Below are 17,852 nucleotides of genomic sequence, written 5' to 3'. Positions count from 1 at the left end.
TATACAGAAAATATATTGAAAACTAAACATCAAAAAGACAAACTGCCCAAATAAAAAATAGGCAAAAGACTTAATTATTTCTCCAAAGGAGATAATTAAATGATCAAAAAAAAAAAAAAAAAAAAACACAGGAAAAGATGCTCAACATCATTAGCCGTTAGTGAGGTGCACATTAAAACCACAATGAGATACTATCTCACATCCACAGTTAGCTACTATTAAAAAAATGGAAAACAAGTGTTACAGATGATGTGAAGAAAAAGGATTATTCTTTGGTGGTGTGAATGTAAAAGGGTGCAGCCACTGTGGAAAACAATTTAGCAGTTCCTCAGAAAGTTAAGTATAGGATTATCATATGACTTGGTTACTACATATATACCCCACAGAACTGAAAGCAGGGACTCAAATATTTGCATATCAATGGCTCATAGAGGCATCATACACAATTGCCAAAAGATGGAATCAACCCAAGTGTCCACTAACAGAGGAATAGTTAAGCAAAGTGCAGTATATACATACAACGGGATATTACTCGTCCATAAAAAGAATGAAGCGCTGATGAATACTATAACATGCATGAACCTTGAAAATATGTTGAGTGAAGTAAGTCAGACATAAAAGGACAAATATTGCATAACCTCAATGATACAAAATAATTAGAATAAGCAAATTCACAGAGTCAGAAACTAGAAATCAGGTTACCAGGTGCTGGGGTGGGGGTGGAGAATGGAGAGCTAACGCTTATTTGGTACAGAGCTTCTGTTTGGAGCAGTAGAAAAGTTTTATTAAGGGTGAAATACATATTTATATGGTAATAATTGGACACTTCAACACCCCAAATCCAGTAATAGAGAAAACAACCAGACAGATGACCAACAAAAGAGTACCTAAATAATGCTGTAAACCTCATAGTCCCAGTAGACCCACACAGAACAGGCCACGCAACAGAGGAAAATATAAATAGTTCTCAGGTGCACATGAAACACTCTCAAGGGTAGACCAAATGATGGTCACAATATAAGTTGAAAAATTTTTTAAAAGATGGAAATCACACAATGTATCTTCTCCAACATATGGAATGAACCCAAAAGTCAGCAATATAATTAAAACAATAAAATTCACAAAAACATGGAAATCAAACACCCATTTAACAACCAGTGGGTCAGGAAATGAATCATAAGGGAAATTAGAATATATTTTGCAATGAATGAAAATGGTAATGTACCAAACCTGTGGGATAAAAGGAAAGCAATGCTCAAGCAAATAATACCTAATTTGATTTGTATTTTTCTTTATTTTTTTAATAGAATCAAACCTAGCAAGTTTTTAATAAAACAAGTAGGAGGGAATGGAGGAGTTTTGTTAGCAAAGTCACTTGATTTTTGACTTTTGAGTTATGTGCCAGAGTCATCTATCAACAAATAATTTTAATGATATACATCAGCTCATAACTTATATAAGTTCTATTTTAATCTTGTTGAAAACAAAAAACTGTTAACCATCCAACCTGCAAAAGATCTGTTACTCAACTGATAGTCACTCATTTTCTCAATGTCACTATTTCTAATTGTTCCTTTGTTTGGTGCCCTGCATATTTTTTAAAACACTAGTGTCTGTTTGCAACAAAGCAGTCAAACTTTTAAAAATGTAAACTAGGATCATGAAATGCTTCTACTCAAACCTGTATAAAGGCTCCTATTTCACTCAGACTAAACACCAGAAATCTGTAGACTACATGATCAGGCAACAAGCCTTCTCTATCACTTTACTTTCCCAATTTCATCTCCTTCCATTCTCCCTGCTCGTTCATTCTGCTACAGCCATGATGAATACATGATGTACATTCCCATTTTAAGACCTCTGTGTTGGCTGTTCACACAGTGTTCCTCAAATACCTGCATAGTTAAAGCCCTTAACTTCTTCAAGTTCTGTTCTCATCACCTGATTAGTGAGGTCTTCCCTGCCTACCCTATTTAAAATTATAAAAGTCTTCTTTTTGCACTTCTGACCCATTTTCCTCATTCTGTTCTATTTTTAAGCTTTTACAACCTTCTAACATACTACATAATTCATATAGATATATATTTATTGTTTTTTGTCTGTTTCCTGCCCCACACCCAGACAGTATATTCTACAAGGGCATGGATTTTAGTCTATTTTGTTTAGAACTATATCCCAAGAGCCTAAAATCACATGTGGTACTTAGGAGGTGCTAATAAACAGAATGAATGAATAATAGGCAAAAAACTCTTGTCAAATTTAATTTTAATTACTCTCTGCAGCACACTGAAAGATGAATTGTGATACAGAGAAAACATATTTTCACAAGGTTTAATTCTTGTATATACTGCTTCTCATGTCTCCAGTGGTCTGGTCCTTCTTTCAGATTCTTAACACTTTTTCCCTTATACATATATTCTTTGGCAGACAAATTTCAACTCAGCATCCCAAATTCACTTAGGTCTTCCAAAAAAGGTATCTCTGTTCCCCAACTCTGGGTTAGATGTTCCTCCTATGTTCTCTCCATTAACCTCTGCTTATGTTTCCTCCTAGCCTTTTCTCATGTGAACTGCAATGATTTTCTATCTGATCCCCAGGCCAAACTACGAGTTCCTTAACAGCAGAAATCATTCTTATCTATCTTTCCAAAGATGGCATATAACTCTTATCACAAAATACAGAGTAGTTAGTCTGTGTTTTGTGTGTAAATAAAGCATTTTTAAAAATCTACTAAACTGCAGTAACAGCAAATCACAGATATTTACCTGTTACTTGTTTCCTTAGTTTTTCAACTTCTTCTTTTAAGTTTTTTATTTCTAAATCTTTGCTTGCTGTTAGGGGACCACCAACAGTTGAATACTGCAGAGCCTGGACAGTCTGTGTTGACTCTTAAAAAAAAAAGAATAAAAGAAAGAACATGGACATTAAAAATTTAATAGCAGATTTCTTTCTAGAGCAACCCTTATGTATCTACAGACCAAAGCATCTATCCTTTTAAAAAAGCATGTAAAACACATTAAATTAAATCATAAAGCTCTATCCCATGTTTTTAGATTATGATATATACGGAAAGAATCTAGTTTCTAATATGTGGAGTTTCCAGTTTTGAACACTGTTGGTGTACTCTGTCAGTCAAACAATCATTTAGTCCCTTTTTGTCCTAGCAGGGAGCATTACCATGTAATAACTCAAAATATATGTTAGAGCTGTGGTATATATATGATGGAATATTATGCAGTTGTAAGACAGAATAAAGTTATGAAGGATGTAACAACATAGATGGACATTAAGGACATTATGCTGAGTGAGATTAGCCAGAAACAAAAGGACAAATACGGTATGGTCTCACTGATATGAACTAACATTAATGAATGAACTTGGAGAACTTCAGTTAAGAGCAGAGGTCATCAGGAGACAGAATAAGAGTAGATATTCGGTAATTGGCAGTGAAGGTATACAGATTGTGCAACAGGACTGACTGTAAAAATTCAGAAATGGATAGCACATTACTATCTAATTGTAATACAATAATGTTAGAACACTGAATGAAGCTGAATGTGAGAATGATAGTGGGAGGAGGCCTGGGGGCACAAAGGAAATCAGAAGGAAAGATAGATAAGGACTGAGATGGAACAATCTAGGAATTCCTAGATTTTATAGCGACAGTGACTAAATGTACAAATTTAAAAATGTTTTTGCATGAGGAAGAACAAAGGAATGTCAATACTGCAGGGTGATGAAAATAGATGGTAATTAATATTTTAAAATTTTAACTTATGTGTGAGACTAAAATTTAAAATGTTTATTTGGTACAAAATTTATATTTTGACTAGTGCAGCTCCTAATATAACTTATGTGCACTGCTTAATTGAACACCATAAGTACATGGAACCTTGGATAGGGCATGAGATTTTCTAAGTTTGTCCAGAGCGATACCCCAATAAATCCTAGAATGATTTGAACAGTGAATAAAAAAGTTCTTGCAGAGTCCCCTTAGGGGAATGGTGAGAAAGGAGGAAAATTCAACTTCCCCAAGTGGAGAATTCTTGATATTCTCACAAGCAGTGGGGACAACCAAAGCAATAGGCTGAGCCTCCAATCTTAGGGTTTGTTCATATAAAATTTAACCCTGCAAAGGATAGGCTATGTCTACTTAAAATTAGGCTTAAGAGTCACGCCCAAGAGAATCTCTTTTGTTGCTCAGATGTGGCCTCTCTCCCTCAACCAACATGACAAGCAAACTCACCACCCTCCCCTGTCTACGTGGGACATGACTCCCAGGAGTGTGTACCTTCCTGGCAATGTGGGACAGAAATCCTAGAATGAGCTGGGACTCAGCATCAAGGGATTGAGAAAACCTTCTTGACCAAAAGGGGGAAGAGCAAGATGAGAAAAAATAAAGTGTCAATGCTGATTTCAAACAGAGTTGAGAGGTTATCCTGGAGGTTATTCTTATGAATTTTATAGATATCACCTTTTTAGTTAAGGTGTAATGGAAAGGCTGGAGAGAAGTACCTGAAAATGTAGAGCTGTGTTCCAGTAGCCATGTTTCTTGAAGATGACTGTATAATGATATAACTTTCACAGTGTGACTGTGTGATTGTGAAAGCCTTGTGTCTGATGCTCTTTTTATCTACCTTTTTGACAGATGAGTAAAACATATGAATTAAAAACAAATACTGGGGGAACAAATGTTAAAATAAATTTAGTAGATTGAAATGCTAGTGATCAATGAAAGGGAGGGGTAAGGGGTATGGTATGTATGAATTTTTTTGTTTTCTTTTTATTCTTTTTTCTGAATTGATATAAATGATCATGAGGATGAATAAACAATTGTGATGATATTCTGTATTACTGATTATATATGTAGAATGGCACGATCATATGGTAAGAATGCTTGTGTTTATTTGTTGTTATGTTTAAAAATATTTTTAATTAAAAAAAGATTTAAAGTCTTGGATAAAAGAATGATGTAATGCATGGGTTGTCACAGAGACAATTATGGTGATAGTAAGAATTATACAGTTTATTTGACATTTGGGGGAAATTTTTTCTGCTCCCATCACTTTTACCATACTTCATTTGTTAGAAGTAAGTCATTAAATCTAACTCATACTAAAAGGTGATGAATGGGGAGTAATACAAGGACATGAATACCAGGAGGCAGGGATCATTGGGGGCCATCTTAGAGGTGGCTTGCTACAAATGGTGTCATAGCAGGAGCTCAGCATCGGTCTCTGTTGCTGGCAGTTTGAACATTCAGAGGCAGCAACAGCTAGATCAGTCTTGGAAGGTGAGAGCCCACATTGTTCGCCCATGAAGCTCCAGAAATGACTCTGCAGCCATTTCATTCATTCGCCCATCACGCCAACAAAAGTCTGGTCAGTGCAGAAGCTGGCTAATTTCAACTGGCCAACACGTTATATAGTTTTGGTTGCTAAGTATCTATTCCATGGTAAATCCTTTTTGGTGAGCATTATCATGTGTCACAGAAATCTTTAGACTTTGTGTTCACTTTCACATGTTCATCCAAACACTTCTATCTTAGAAGTCCTTGCCCCAAATTTTCCAACTTTTTTCCCTTCCAGGCACATGACCAGCTGGCCATGCCATTTGCTAGCTGCCCATGAGCTCCTATATATTCTAATTTTGGGCCAATTCTCTTTTCACACAAACTGGATGACCATGTACACTGCCTCAAGCTTTGCCAATTGGAAGGATATTCCCTCACCATTGTCTTTCAAGGCTTCTCCGGAGTGAGGTTATAGTCAGCTATGTTCACTTTCAGCTTGTACCCACATACCAACTCAACCTATCCCTAAATCAAACTTGTGCTTTTTCTTTCCTCTTCAGTTATGGATTCCCCATTACAGCCATAAAATGAGCTGAAATAGTAGTACTATGAGTGACTTGGAGATCTGGGCTACCTGTTCATGTAGCTTGCTATTCCAAATTCTAGATATGCTACTCCCCATCTTATTTCTGGTACCACCCATTCTTAAGACTGATGGGACCCAGTTCATAATGGGCAGTTCCAGATGTACAGTAAGTTGGTATCCTATAGACAGGCACTTTGTCTATACCAGGACCCAGTAGTATTCTAGGAGTAGTTTTTCAAAAGATATATGATTCACTGCTGCTGATTGCATGGCCTTGACACAGAATTCCAGAGGCTTAAGCTTGTATTCTGTCATGAGGATTTCCAAAAACTCCACATGTCATTTTCTTTCCACCAATGGCCCAAGTTTCAAGGCTATTTGTACTAAAGTCTGGACCTGCTGCAGAGTCCTTTTCTCCTATGGTCTCCATTAAAAGTTAGGAGCCTTTTACTTCAATGGGCTGGAGCAGAACCTGTAAGTGTAGAATATTCTTCTTCAGAACCTGAAGGAGTCCACCAGGCACTGCACTTTCAACTTTGTGGTAGAAGGTGCAAGGTGCAGTAATATAGCTTTTACTTTGGAAAGAATGTCCCAGTACATCCCTGATCACTGCACCCCTAAAATTTTAAGCATGTAGCAACCCCCTGAATCTTTTATAGGGTTTGTCTTACACGCTCTGGTGGATATATCTTACAAAGGCCTCCTGTATGCTATCCAGCTCTTGCTTATCCCTCTGTTAAATAAAAACTTGAGCAAAAAAAAATAATATATATATATGCTAGATGAAATATATATATATATATGTGTGTATATATATATGTTAGATGATATATGAAAAAGGGAATCTGGTGTATGAAGGGAGGTTTAGAGATGCTAATATGTATTATGTAGAACTGCTGGCCTTCCAAATTTTATGTATGAAAGTTGAGGCCCACTTGTAGGAATCTGACTCACAAATTTAGTTAAAATAGAGATTACTAATTTATCTTGTGGCTATGATCAGAGAATGAAAGGGATTAAAAGACATATTAGCTCTATTGAGGCATATTCAAAGATAACATCAAAAGATATCAGAAAAAAGAAAGCTTTAGAGTTATTTTGTATTAAAAAAAGATTCTCCACTTTGTTCTAAAATAATTTTTCTGTTACCTTACGGTGGGGGGAGGAGGTGTTCCCAAATAATAATTTTCTTCCTCATCGTAATTCCTTATGAGTTAATATTTATATTATATAATTATTAATTGTTTGGTATTAGAGTTGTTCATATGTTTTTGTGAACTCCAGAATACTGATCTTTAAAGAATGAAGACTTGCTAATTTATCTTCACCACCTGTACATAAAATAATAGCATTTGGATTTCATATCAATGCAAAGAAGACTGTACTTAGGCACATCATAATCAAATTGCATGAAACTGAAGTTAAAGAGAACATCTTAAGGAGGAGTTTCAGGAAGATGGCAGAATAGGGTAGATTGAGTTCAGCCCTGCTCCAAGGAAAAGTGAGAGAATGGACTGAGATAGCTATTCAAGAGTGCAACCGACCTGGGAGAGTCTTCTGCGTCACAAAGGGTGGCCCTGGTTCCAAAAGCTGAGGAACTGAGAAGCAGAAAACTGGAGTCTAACATGGAAGTGCAGAACCCACAGGAATGCATGGATGGGGAGACAGGAAGTAAGCTAAGCCGCATTCCTTCAATGTGCTACCCACATCGGCACAGCCCTGTGACCTGTGACTCACCCCATGCACCTGAACTCTGTGACCTGCCCCAACTCCATGGGCTCCAAATGCCCCCGCCCCACCACCCCCAGGACACATAGCCACCCCACACCCCACCCCCAAGTGCAGCCCAACCAATCTTTCCTACACCCCTCCCAAGCACTAGCTCCCCATCCCTGCTCCCTGCAGGCTGTCGCAAGAACATAAAGACTGTGAGCACAAACCTCCATACCTCCATACTCCACACATGCCCTACTGACCACAGCGTCACACAGCCTCACCCCACTGCCCTGAGCTCTGCACATCAGTTTACGGCACTCTTAGACACATGCATGCATACAGCCCCCCAATCACATCTTTCAGGACTGGGAACATCAGTTTACAACACCCCTAGACCCATGTAAGCGCATGGCCCTCAATCACACATCCCAGCTCTGAGAACATCCGTTTACAGCATTCCTAAACCCATGCATGTACATGGTCCTCAGTCACACTTCCCAGCTCTGAGAACATCAGTTTATGGCACTCCTAAACCTGCACATACAAAGTCCCCAATCACATCCTTCAGCTCTGGGAATATCAGTTTATGGCACTCTTAGGCCCTCACATGTGCATGGCCCTCAGTCATGCTTCCCAGCTCTGGGAACATCAGTTTATAGCAATCCTAGACCTGTACATGTGCATGGCCATCAGTCATGCTTCCCAGTTCTAAGAAAGCAGTAACCTGTGCAGCCAGGTCACATCTGCCATGGGTCACACCGAACCCATGAATGCATACCCCCAATCTACTGCCACAGCTCTGCGCATGCACACAAAGGGGCCTGCACCCTAGACCAGTGCACACCATGGTTATGCCCCTGAGACCTGTGGACCCACACACCTACATGCTCCCTGGCTGCTGGGTGCCCAAGTTCACAAGCACCAGCGTAACACCCCCAACCTGCGCCTAGACCTGTGCTGCAATGCATCATTGCACTGTTGTACCCCACCACATACCCTACTTCCTGCTACACAACCATCCTGCAAACACAAGGCTTTAGACTACTGAAGGAAATCACTCCCAAAGTAAATCAATCAGGATATTTACATGTAAAGTAAATCAATCAGGATATTTACATGTGACAAAAACAACAGATGATCACTAAGCATATCACAATGCAGAAAAATATAGCCCAGCCTAACAACCAAATTAAAACACCAGAGGAGACAAAGACGTTGGAACACCTAATCAAAGATATTCACATAACTCTACCAAATAAAATAAATGGGATGGCTAATGACATTAAGAAGATCAAGAAGACAGTATTAGAACATAAAGAGAAATCTGAGAGAATAAATAGAAAAATAGCAGATAGCACAGAGATTAAAGACTCTGTTGACCAAATAAAAAAACATACAAGAGGCACACAACAGCAGATTTGAAGAGACAGAAGAAAGAATAAGCAATAAAGAGGACAGGATACCTGATTTCGAACACTCAAAACAGCAAATGGCAAAAAAGATAGGAAGACTTGCATTGGATCTCAGGGAAATTATAGACAAAACAAAGCACACAAACATAAGAATCATTGGCGTCCCAGAAGAAGAGAGGCATAAAAGGCAAGGAAGAGTAGTTGAGAATATAATGGGGGAAAACCTCACAACTGTCACGAAGGACATAAATATACAAGTCAAAGAAGCCCAACAAACTCCAAACAGAATAAATGCAAATAGTCCTTCCCCAAGACATATACTAATCAGTCTGTCAAACTTGAAGAGAGGCAGAATATTCTGAAAACAGCAAGAGAAAAACAATCTACTATATACCAGGGAAACCATATAAGACTGAGTTCAGACTACAACTGGCACGATGAGGGGAGAAGGCAGTGGTATGATATATTCAAGATTCTGAAAGAGAAAGACTTCCAGCCAAGAATTCTGTACCCAGCCAAACTGCCCTTCAAAACTGAGGGAGAGAGTAAAATTTTCACAGATAAACAAGTTCTGAAAGAATCTGTCAACAAGAAACCAGCCCTAAAAGAAATTCTAAAGGGAGTTCTGCAGGTTGTTAAAAAAACAAACAAACAAAAAAAAAAAAACAGGATAGGAAGGTCTGGAGGAGGGAACAGAATTGAAGAGCACCAGTAAGGGTTACTTAAAGGATAAAAAGAAAAAGAGGGAAAAGAATATACAGACATGACAAAATAAAAAAGATAGGATGGTGGATTCAAGAAACATCTTTTCAGTAATAACTACGACTGTTAACAGACTAAACTCATCAATTAAAAGATACAGACTGGCAGAATGGATTAAGAAATACAATCCAGCTATATGCTGCTTACAAGAGACTCATCTTGGACACAAGGATACAAATAGATTGAAAGAGAAAGGATGGTAAAAGACGTTCCACACAAGCTATAACAAAAAGAAAGCAGACGTAGCTATACTAATATCAGCCAATATAGATTTTAAATGCAAAGGCATCATAAGAGACCAAGAAGGATACTATAAATTAATAAAAGGGACAATTCATGAAGAAGAAATAACAATCATAAATATATATGCTCCAATCACAGAGCTCCAAAGTATGAGACAGACATTGGCAAAACTGAAGGGAGTGATAGATGTTTCAACATTAATAGTAGGAGACTTCAATACACCACTCTTCCTATAGAGAGAACAACCAGACAGAAGATCAACAAATAAATGGAGAAGTTACATACAACTTGATAAGTGAATTAGACCTAACAGACATATATAGGTCACTGTATTCCCAAACACCAGGATATACATTCTTCCCTAGTGCTCATGGAACATTCGCTAGGATAGACCATATGCTGGGGCACAAAGCAGGTCTTTACAAATTTAAAAACATCGAAATCATTCAAAGCACTTTCTCTGATCACAACAGAATGAAGCTGGATATCAATAACCACCAAAGAAAGAGAACATTCACAAATAAATGGAGATTAAATAACACACTCTTAAACAACCAGTGGGTCAAAGAAGAAATTGCTAGAGAAATCAGCAGCTGTCTGGAGATGAATGAAAATGAGAACACAAAATATCAGAACTTATGGGATGTGGCAAAGGTTGTGGTGAGAGGGAAGTTTACTGCCCTAAATGCCTATATTAAAAAACAAGAAAGGGTGGGCAATGGTGGGGCAATGGCAGAATTCTCACCTGCCATGCCAGAGACCCAGGTTTGATTCCTGGTGCCAGCCCATGCAAAAAAAAAAAAAAAAAAAATCAAGAAAGAACAAAAACCAAGGACTTAACTGCTCAAATGGAGGAACCTGAGAAAGAACAGCAAACTAACTCCAAAGCAAATAGAAGAAGAGAAAAAACAAAGATTAAACCAGAGCTAAAGGAATGGAAGAACAAAAGAACAAGAGAGAGAATCAATAAAACCAACAGCTGGTTCTTCAAGAAAATCAATAAAATTGAAGGGCCACTACAAAGGTTGACAAAGAAAAAAAAGAGAGAGGATGCAAATAAACAAAATCAGAAATGAGAGGGGAGTCATTACCACAGACCCTGAAGAAATAAAAGAAATTATAAGAGAATACTATGAACAACAATATGCCAACAAACTAGACAACTTAGATGAAATGGACAATTTCCTGGAAACACACAAACAAGCTACACTGACTCAGGAGGAATTCGAAGATCTAAACAAACCAATCACAAGCAAAGAGATTCAATCAGTCATCAAAAATCTTCCTACAAAGAAAACCCCAGGGCCAGATGGCATCACAGGGGAGTTTTATCAAACATTCCAAAAAGAACTAAAACCAATCCTGCTCAAACGTTTCCAAAAAATTGAGGAAAAAGAAACTCTATCCAATTCATTTTATGAAGTTAACATCATTTCAATACCAAACTGGGTAAAACTGCAATAAGAAAGGAAAACTACAGGCCAATCTCCCTAATGAACACAGATGCAAAAATTCTCAACAAAATATTAGCAAATTGAATCCAACAACACGTTAAAACAATTATACACCACAACCAAATGGAGTTTACACCAGGAATGCAAGGATGGTTCAATGCAAGAAAATCAATTAATGTGATATAGCACATTAATAAATCAAAAGGGAAAAACCACATGATCGTCTCAATTGATGCTGAAAAAGCATTTGACAACATTCAACATCCTTTTCTGATAAAAACACTCCAAAAGATAGGAATCAAAGGTAAGTATCTCAATAGGATAAAGGGAATATTTGAAAAACCAATAGCCAGCATCGTAATCAATGAAGAGAGATGGAAAGCTTCTCCCCTAAGATCAGGATCAAGACAAGGATGCCCATGGTCACCACTACTATCCAACAATGGGCTAGATGTTCTACCTACAGCAATCAGGACAAAGAAATAAAATGCATCTAAATTGAAAAGGAAGAAGTAAAACTCTCATTATTTGCAGATGACATGATACTATACTTGGAAGATCTTGAGAAATCTACAGCAAAGTTACTTGAGCTAATAAGCAAATTCAGCAAGGTGGCGGGATATAAAATTACTGTGCAAAAATCAGTAATGTTTCTATACACAAGCAATGACCTAACTAAAGAGTCAGTTAAGGAAAAATTTCCATTCAAAATAGCAACTAAAAGAATCAAGTACTTAGGAATGAGATTAACTAGGGATGTAAAGGACTTTTACAAAACATTTTACATAACATTGCACATACATTTTACATAACATTGCTAATAGAAATCAAGGAAGACCTCTATAGGTGGAAAAACATTCCCTGCTCATGGATAGCAAGGTTAAATATAGTTAATATGTCAATTCAACCCAAATTAATCTACAGATCCAACACAGTATCAATCGAAATTCTAACAACCTACTTTGACAACTTGGAAGATAGTTACCACATTCATCTGGAAGGGAAAGAGACCCTGAAGAGCTAAAAGCATCCTAAAAAAGAACAAAGGAAGAATTAACGCCCCCTGACTTTAAAACCTATTATAAAACCACAGCAGTCAAAACAGCATGATACTGGCACAAAGATATAAGCAATGACCAATGGAACTGAATCCAAAGTGCAGAAATAGAGCACCAAATCTATCGTCATCTTAGTTTTGGCAAGGCTCACAAATCCTACAAACTGGGATAAAACAGTCTTTTCAATAACTGGGGAGGGAAGAATTAGATATCAATAGCCAAAAGAATGAAAGAGGACCTTATCTTACACTCTACACAAAAATTAACTCAAAAGGGATCAAACACCTAAATATAAGAACTAGCACCATAAAGCTGCCAGAAGAAAATACAAGGAAATATCTTCAAGACCTAGTAATAAGAGATAGTTTCCTAAACTTCATACTCAAAGCTTAAGCAACAAAAGAAAAAATAGATAAATAAGAACTTCTAAAAATCAATGCTTCTGCACCTCAAAAAGACTGTCAAAAAGGTGAAGAAGCAGCCAACTCAATGGGAGAAAATATTTGGAAATCACATATTAGACAAAGGTTTGATATCCTGTATATACAAAGAAATCATAAAACTCAACAATAAAAGAACAAACAACTCAATTATAAAATGGGCTAAAGATATGAATAAGCATTTTTCTGAAGAGCTTTTGCGGTGGCTCAAAAGCACATGAAGAGATGTTCATTTCTTTGACTATAAGGGAAATGCAGATTAAGACTACAATGAGATACCACCTCACACCTATAAGAATGGCTGTTACTAAACAAACAGGAAACTATAAATGTTGGAGAGGATGTGGAGAAACTGGGGCACTTTTATGCACTGCTGGTGTGAATGTATAAGGTGCAACCACTATGGAAGGCTGGTGGTGCCTTAAGAAATTAAATATCAAGTTGCCCAATGACCCAGCAATAGCACTACTTGGTATATACCCAGAAGAGTTGAAAGCAGTGACACAGACATTGGCATACTGATGTTCACAGCAGCATTATTCACAATCACCAAAAGATGGAAGCAAAGGAAATGCCCATCAACAGATGAGTGGATTAACAAAAAGTGGTATATATATATATTAATATATAATATATACATATAAATTATATATATATATAAATAAATACATATTTATTTATACAACAGTAAGATGAAATGATGTCCTGAAGCACATGACAAGATGGGTGAGGCTTGAGGACAAAATGCTGAGTGAAATAAGCCAGACACAAAAGGCTGGATACTGTATGATTCTACTTTTATGACCATGGTAAAGGTAAAATCAGAGGCTCATAATACAGAATATAGAGGACTTAGCGACACATAGATGCTAGAGATGGGTGAATGGTTAGTTAACGAGAGTGAACTCCAGATAGAAGTGAAGGTAGTTCTCTAGTGGGTCTATAATTAATATCATATTGAGGACGAAGAAGACTGAAAGGGGTTGTATAGACCTACATGTCCCACTGATAAACACTAGAAACATAAATGAGCTCTTGCAAGAACTACTTCAAAGGTATAATTCGTGTACAAAGAGTGCTTAAGTCTGGGGTACAGGGGGAAAACTGCTATTGCATGCTATGGGCTATGTTTAAAAGGAAAACATCAGCACAACTACAGCAAAAGCAGAGGCAGAGATAAATAATGCGGGGAGGCACAAGAACTAAGAGAAGATTTAGATTTCCTATTTGGCAAGGGTGTGTTTATTGTTTTTCTTTCTCTTGGGAACAATGAAATTATCTAAAATTGAGAATGTTCATGGACTATGGACTTTGGGCACCATACATGATGCCTAATGAATGCGGGTGGCTGAAGGATGCACTGACTGAGAAGTAAATTGGCGAACAATGGTGTATATTTATGAATGAATGCTGGGCTGCTACAAAAAAGGAACGAAGTTGTGAGGCAAGCAACGACATGAATAAACATGTGGTACAATTGGTGAGGCAAAATAAGCCAGAAAGAAAAGACCAATGGTATGGCCTCCTTTAGAAAATGCTTACAAGAAAACAGGGGCCTAGATTTTAAGCTTTCATAGCAGACCTATTTAGTCTAGAGTGGTAATTACTGTTTCTGCACTTCAAGAGGCTGTTTTATGTATATATATATATAACCTCATATTTAGAGATGAGAACGAAGCGGATCAGGTTGGGGTTAAAGTAATTCAGAACACGGGAGTAAGGAAAATAATGTCTATAGTTTAAAACAACACATACTCTTTGAGACCAAACGAAGAAAGATTTATTTGGTTTGGAACCAAAATTTTCCATAGCATGTAATCTATTTCAACCTGTCTGTATAACTCATTTGAACAACTGAAACATAAGGAGCCCAGAATAAGAAAGAGGTCCTTTACTCCTGTATAGCTTAGTGTAATGCCTGGATACAACCTAGAGTATATTAAACAGATAATCAAAAAGTATTGGCAAAATCCCTTGAAGGATAGGAGAAAAAATATAGAACTATTACATTTTACCATTAGGAAATCCCGATACTGCATCAAACATTAGGGACATCCAAATCAATAGGCCATGCCATTGATTTTGAGTCTTACCCTTGTGAAGCTTATGTAGGTAGCAGAGAAGCTTAGCCTACCTATAAGTATGCCTAAGAGTCACCTCCAGAGGACCTCTTTTGTTGCTAAGATGTGAACTTACTCTCTCTAAGCCCAACTCTGCAAGTGAAACCATTGCCCTCCCCACTATGTGGGAGATGACATCCAGGGGTAAAAGGCTACCTGGTGACATGGCAGATGACTCCCAGGGAAGAAGCTGGCCCTGGAATCGAGGGATCAACAATGCCATCCTGACCAAAAGGGGGAAAATAAATGTAAGTAATAAAGTATCAGTGGCTGAGAGAGCTCAAATAGAGTTGAGAGGCTACTCTGGAGGTTGCCCTTAAGCAAGTTTCAGTTAGACCTTGCTACCTATCACAACCTGCCAAACCCCAAGAACACCTAGTGCCATATATAAGATTCCACAAGGGTTCCATGCACTAGTGTAATGTTCCAGAAACCTACACTCTCCAGATGGGTGTCTGGACCAGATAATTCCTGAAACCTAGAGGGCCCAACCTCTCCAGAACATCAGATAGTTCTATCTCCCTACCCCATACTAGTGACAGACCTTTCAAATCAAAAAAGTTAGATTGGCCATAGCCCAAATGCCCCTAAAGAAAAGAACAGAAAGATCAACGTGGATGGTGGAGCTATACAGTGAAGATAGGATTTGACACATGAATATGAATGCTCAATCATTAAACTGATATCTCTTTTAGTCTCCAGTATCTTAGAGCAACTAGAAGTAAAAACCTAAAATTGTGGAATTATAACCCGCATCAAACTCTGAAATATGTTCTACAACTAATTGTGGTGCTATGCTTTGAAATTTATTGTTTTTTGTATATGCTATTTTTCACAAATACAAAAGAAGAAAGTCAATTGTGGTGATTAAAAAAATATTTAAGCCTTCTAGGCTCCTATATTCTGGAGTACCTAGAAGGAAAAATCTGAGAGGATCGTATGGTAGCCCCATGACAAACTCTGGGATCTGTCCTGTAAGTTCTTGTTGAAGAGTGCTTTGAAAACTACTGCTTTTTTATTTCTTTGCTGTGTATATATGCTATACTATACAATAAAAAGTTAAAAAAAAAAAAAGGAGAGAGAAAAAATCTTAAATGCAGGCAGAGGAAAAAAATGATACATTATATTCAGGAAAGCAAGATTAATAGCTGGCTTCTCAAGAAATTTATTGAACGTCCAAATGGCGGCTTAACAATGTGCGCGTTTTAGTTCGTCCTCCAGAACAACTACTAAATAACCAGAAACAGTACTGAACAGCTCCTGGGGCCACGACAGTGACCACAGAGCATACCCCAGTCTAGACCAGCTGGACCGGCTGCGAGCACCCCCCCGAACCATGAGTTCCCAAAGCTGTGGCGGCCACTGCCCCTCCCCCACAGGCCGCTTCCCAGAGGGGAAAGGAAAGGACTTTACCAGCAGCAGGGACTGGACACAATCAAACATCAACTGTGGAACTAATTAACAAATTCTGACTACTAAAAATAGGCCCCCAGCTTAGGTGAACCTGATCAAAGTGGAGGTTGCTCATTTTTGCCCCGGCACCAAGGGGGCAGGACTGACAGAAAAAGGGGGGGAAAAAAAAGAAGGAAACAGAGGTTTTTGTGGCTGTGTATCAACAAAGGCTTGACTGCCTCTGGATACAGTGGCAGGATTTTTCAGGCTGCAACTGCCCCAGGCATAGGCAGAAGCGAGCTCTTTTGGGGGCTTGTCTGGAGCCTGTGCCTTCCCCAGGGGAGGGGTGAAGCCCAACTCAGGTGGAATCCCTCCATCAAGGAATTCAGACCCCAGGGCTTGGTAATTTGAAGCCATTAAAACCAGCCTACAACCTCTCCTCTGTCTCTACCACGCCCCCAGCAAGGAGAGTCTGCCAAAGTTAAAGGTACCGCATCATCTTATGCTGGTGGAACCTGCAGTCAGACAAGCGCCACACACAGGGCAGTATAAGAAAAACAGACTCCAGAGACTTCACAGGAAAGTCTTTCAACCTGCTGGGTCTCACCCTCAGGGAAAATCGACGCAGGTGACTCTTTCCTCCTGATAGGAGGCCAGTTTGGTCTGGGAAAATCTGGCTGGGGTCTATAATATCTAAGTAGACCCTCCTAAGTATGTGTGTGGGGGAAGGCACCACACAAGCAGGGCAAGAAACAAGAAAACAAGAACGGAAAAATTCTCCTCTGTTAAAACTTAAGCTAAAGGTCCAGATAAAGCTGAACGGAATGTCAAAGAACAGATAAGACAACAAATTCATCCAGTAAAAAAATCCTAGATAAAAGAAGTGAAAGCAATCTCCAGAATAAACTAATTAAGGTAATTAAATGCCTAGATGCCAGCAAAAAAATAACAAATCACACTAGGAAAATTGAAGATATGGCCCAGTCAAAGGAACAAACCAACAATTCAAATGACATACAGGAGCAGAAACAATTAATTCAGAATGTACGAACAGACATGGAAAACCTCATCAAAAACCAAATCAATGAATTGAGGGAAGATATAAAGAAGGCAAGGAAAGAACAAAAAGAAGAAATTGAAAGTCTGAAAAAACAAATCACAGAACTTATGGGAATGAAAGACACAGTAGAAGAGATGAAAAAAACAATGGAAACCTACAATGGTAGATTTCAAGAGACAGAACATAGGATTTCAAAACTGGAGGATGGAACATCTGAAATCTGACAAGAAACAGAAACTATAGGGAAAAAAATGGAAAAATATGAGCAGGGACTCAGGGAATTGAAAGACAATATGAAGTGCACGAATATACGTGC

General features: G+C 38.1%; 1 protein-coding gene across 9 annotated transcripts in view; it reads right to left on the bottom strand.

Moving 5' to 3' along the window:
* Positions 1–17,852, bottom strand: part of CDC42BPA (CDC42 binding protein kinase alpha) — a 463,135-nt gene that overhangs the window by 171,906 nt on the left and 273,377 nt on the right. For all 9 annotated transcript variants that reach the window (XM_077168549.1, XM_077168550.1, XM_077168551.1 and 6 more), the window contains one exon: positions 2,766–2,888. In XM_077168549.1, coding sequence (XP_077024664.1) covers positions 2,766–2,888 — 123 coding nt within the window. The remainder of the gene's footprint in view (positions 1–2,765; positions 2,889–17,852) is intronic.

Source organism: Tamandua tetradactyla, chromosome 7, assembly GCF_023851605.1.
Source record: "Tamandua tetradactyla isolate mTamTet1 chromosome 7, mTamTet1.pri, whole genome shotgun sequence".
Classification (NCBI taxonomy): domain Eukaryota; kingdom Metazoa; phylum Chordata; class Mammalia; order Pilosa; family Myrmecophagidae; genus Tamandua; species Tamandua tetradactyla.
This window is presented reverse-complemented; position numbering and strand designations above follow the sequence as displayed.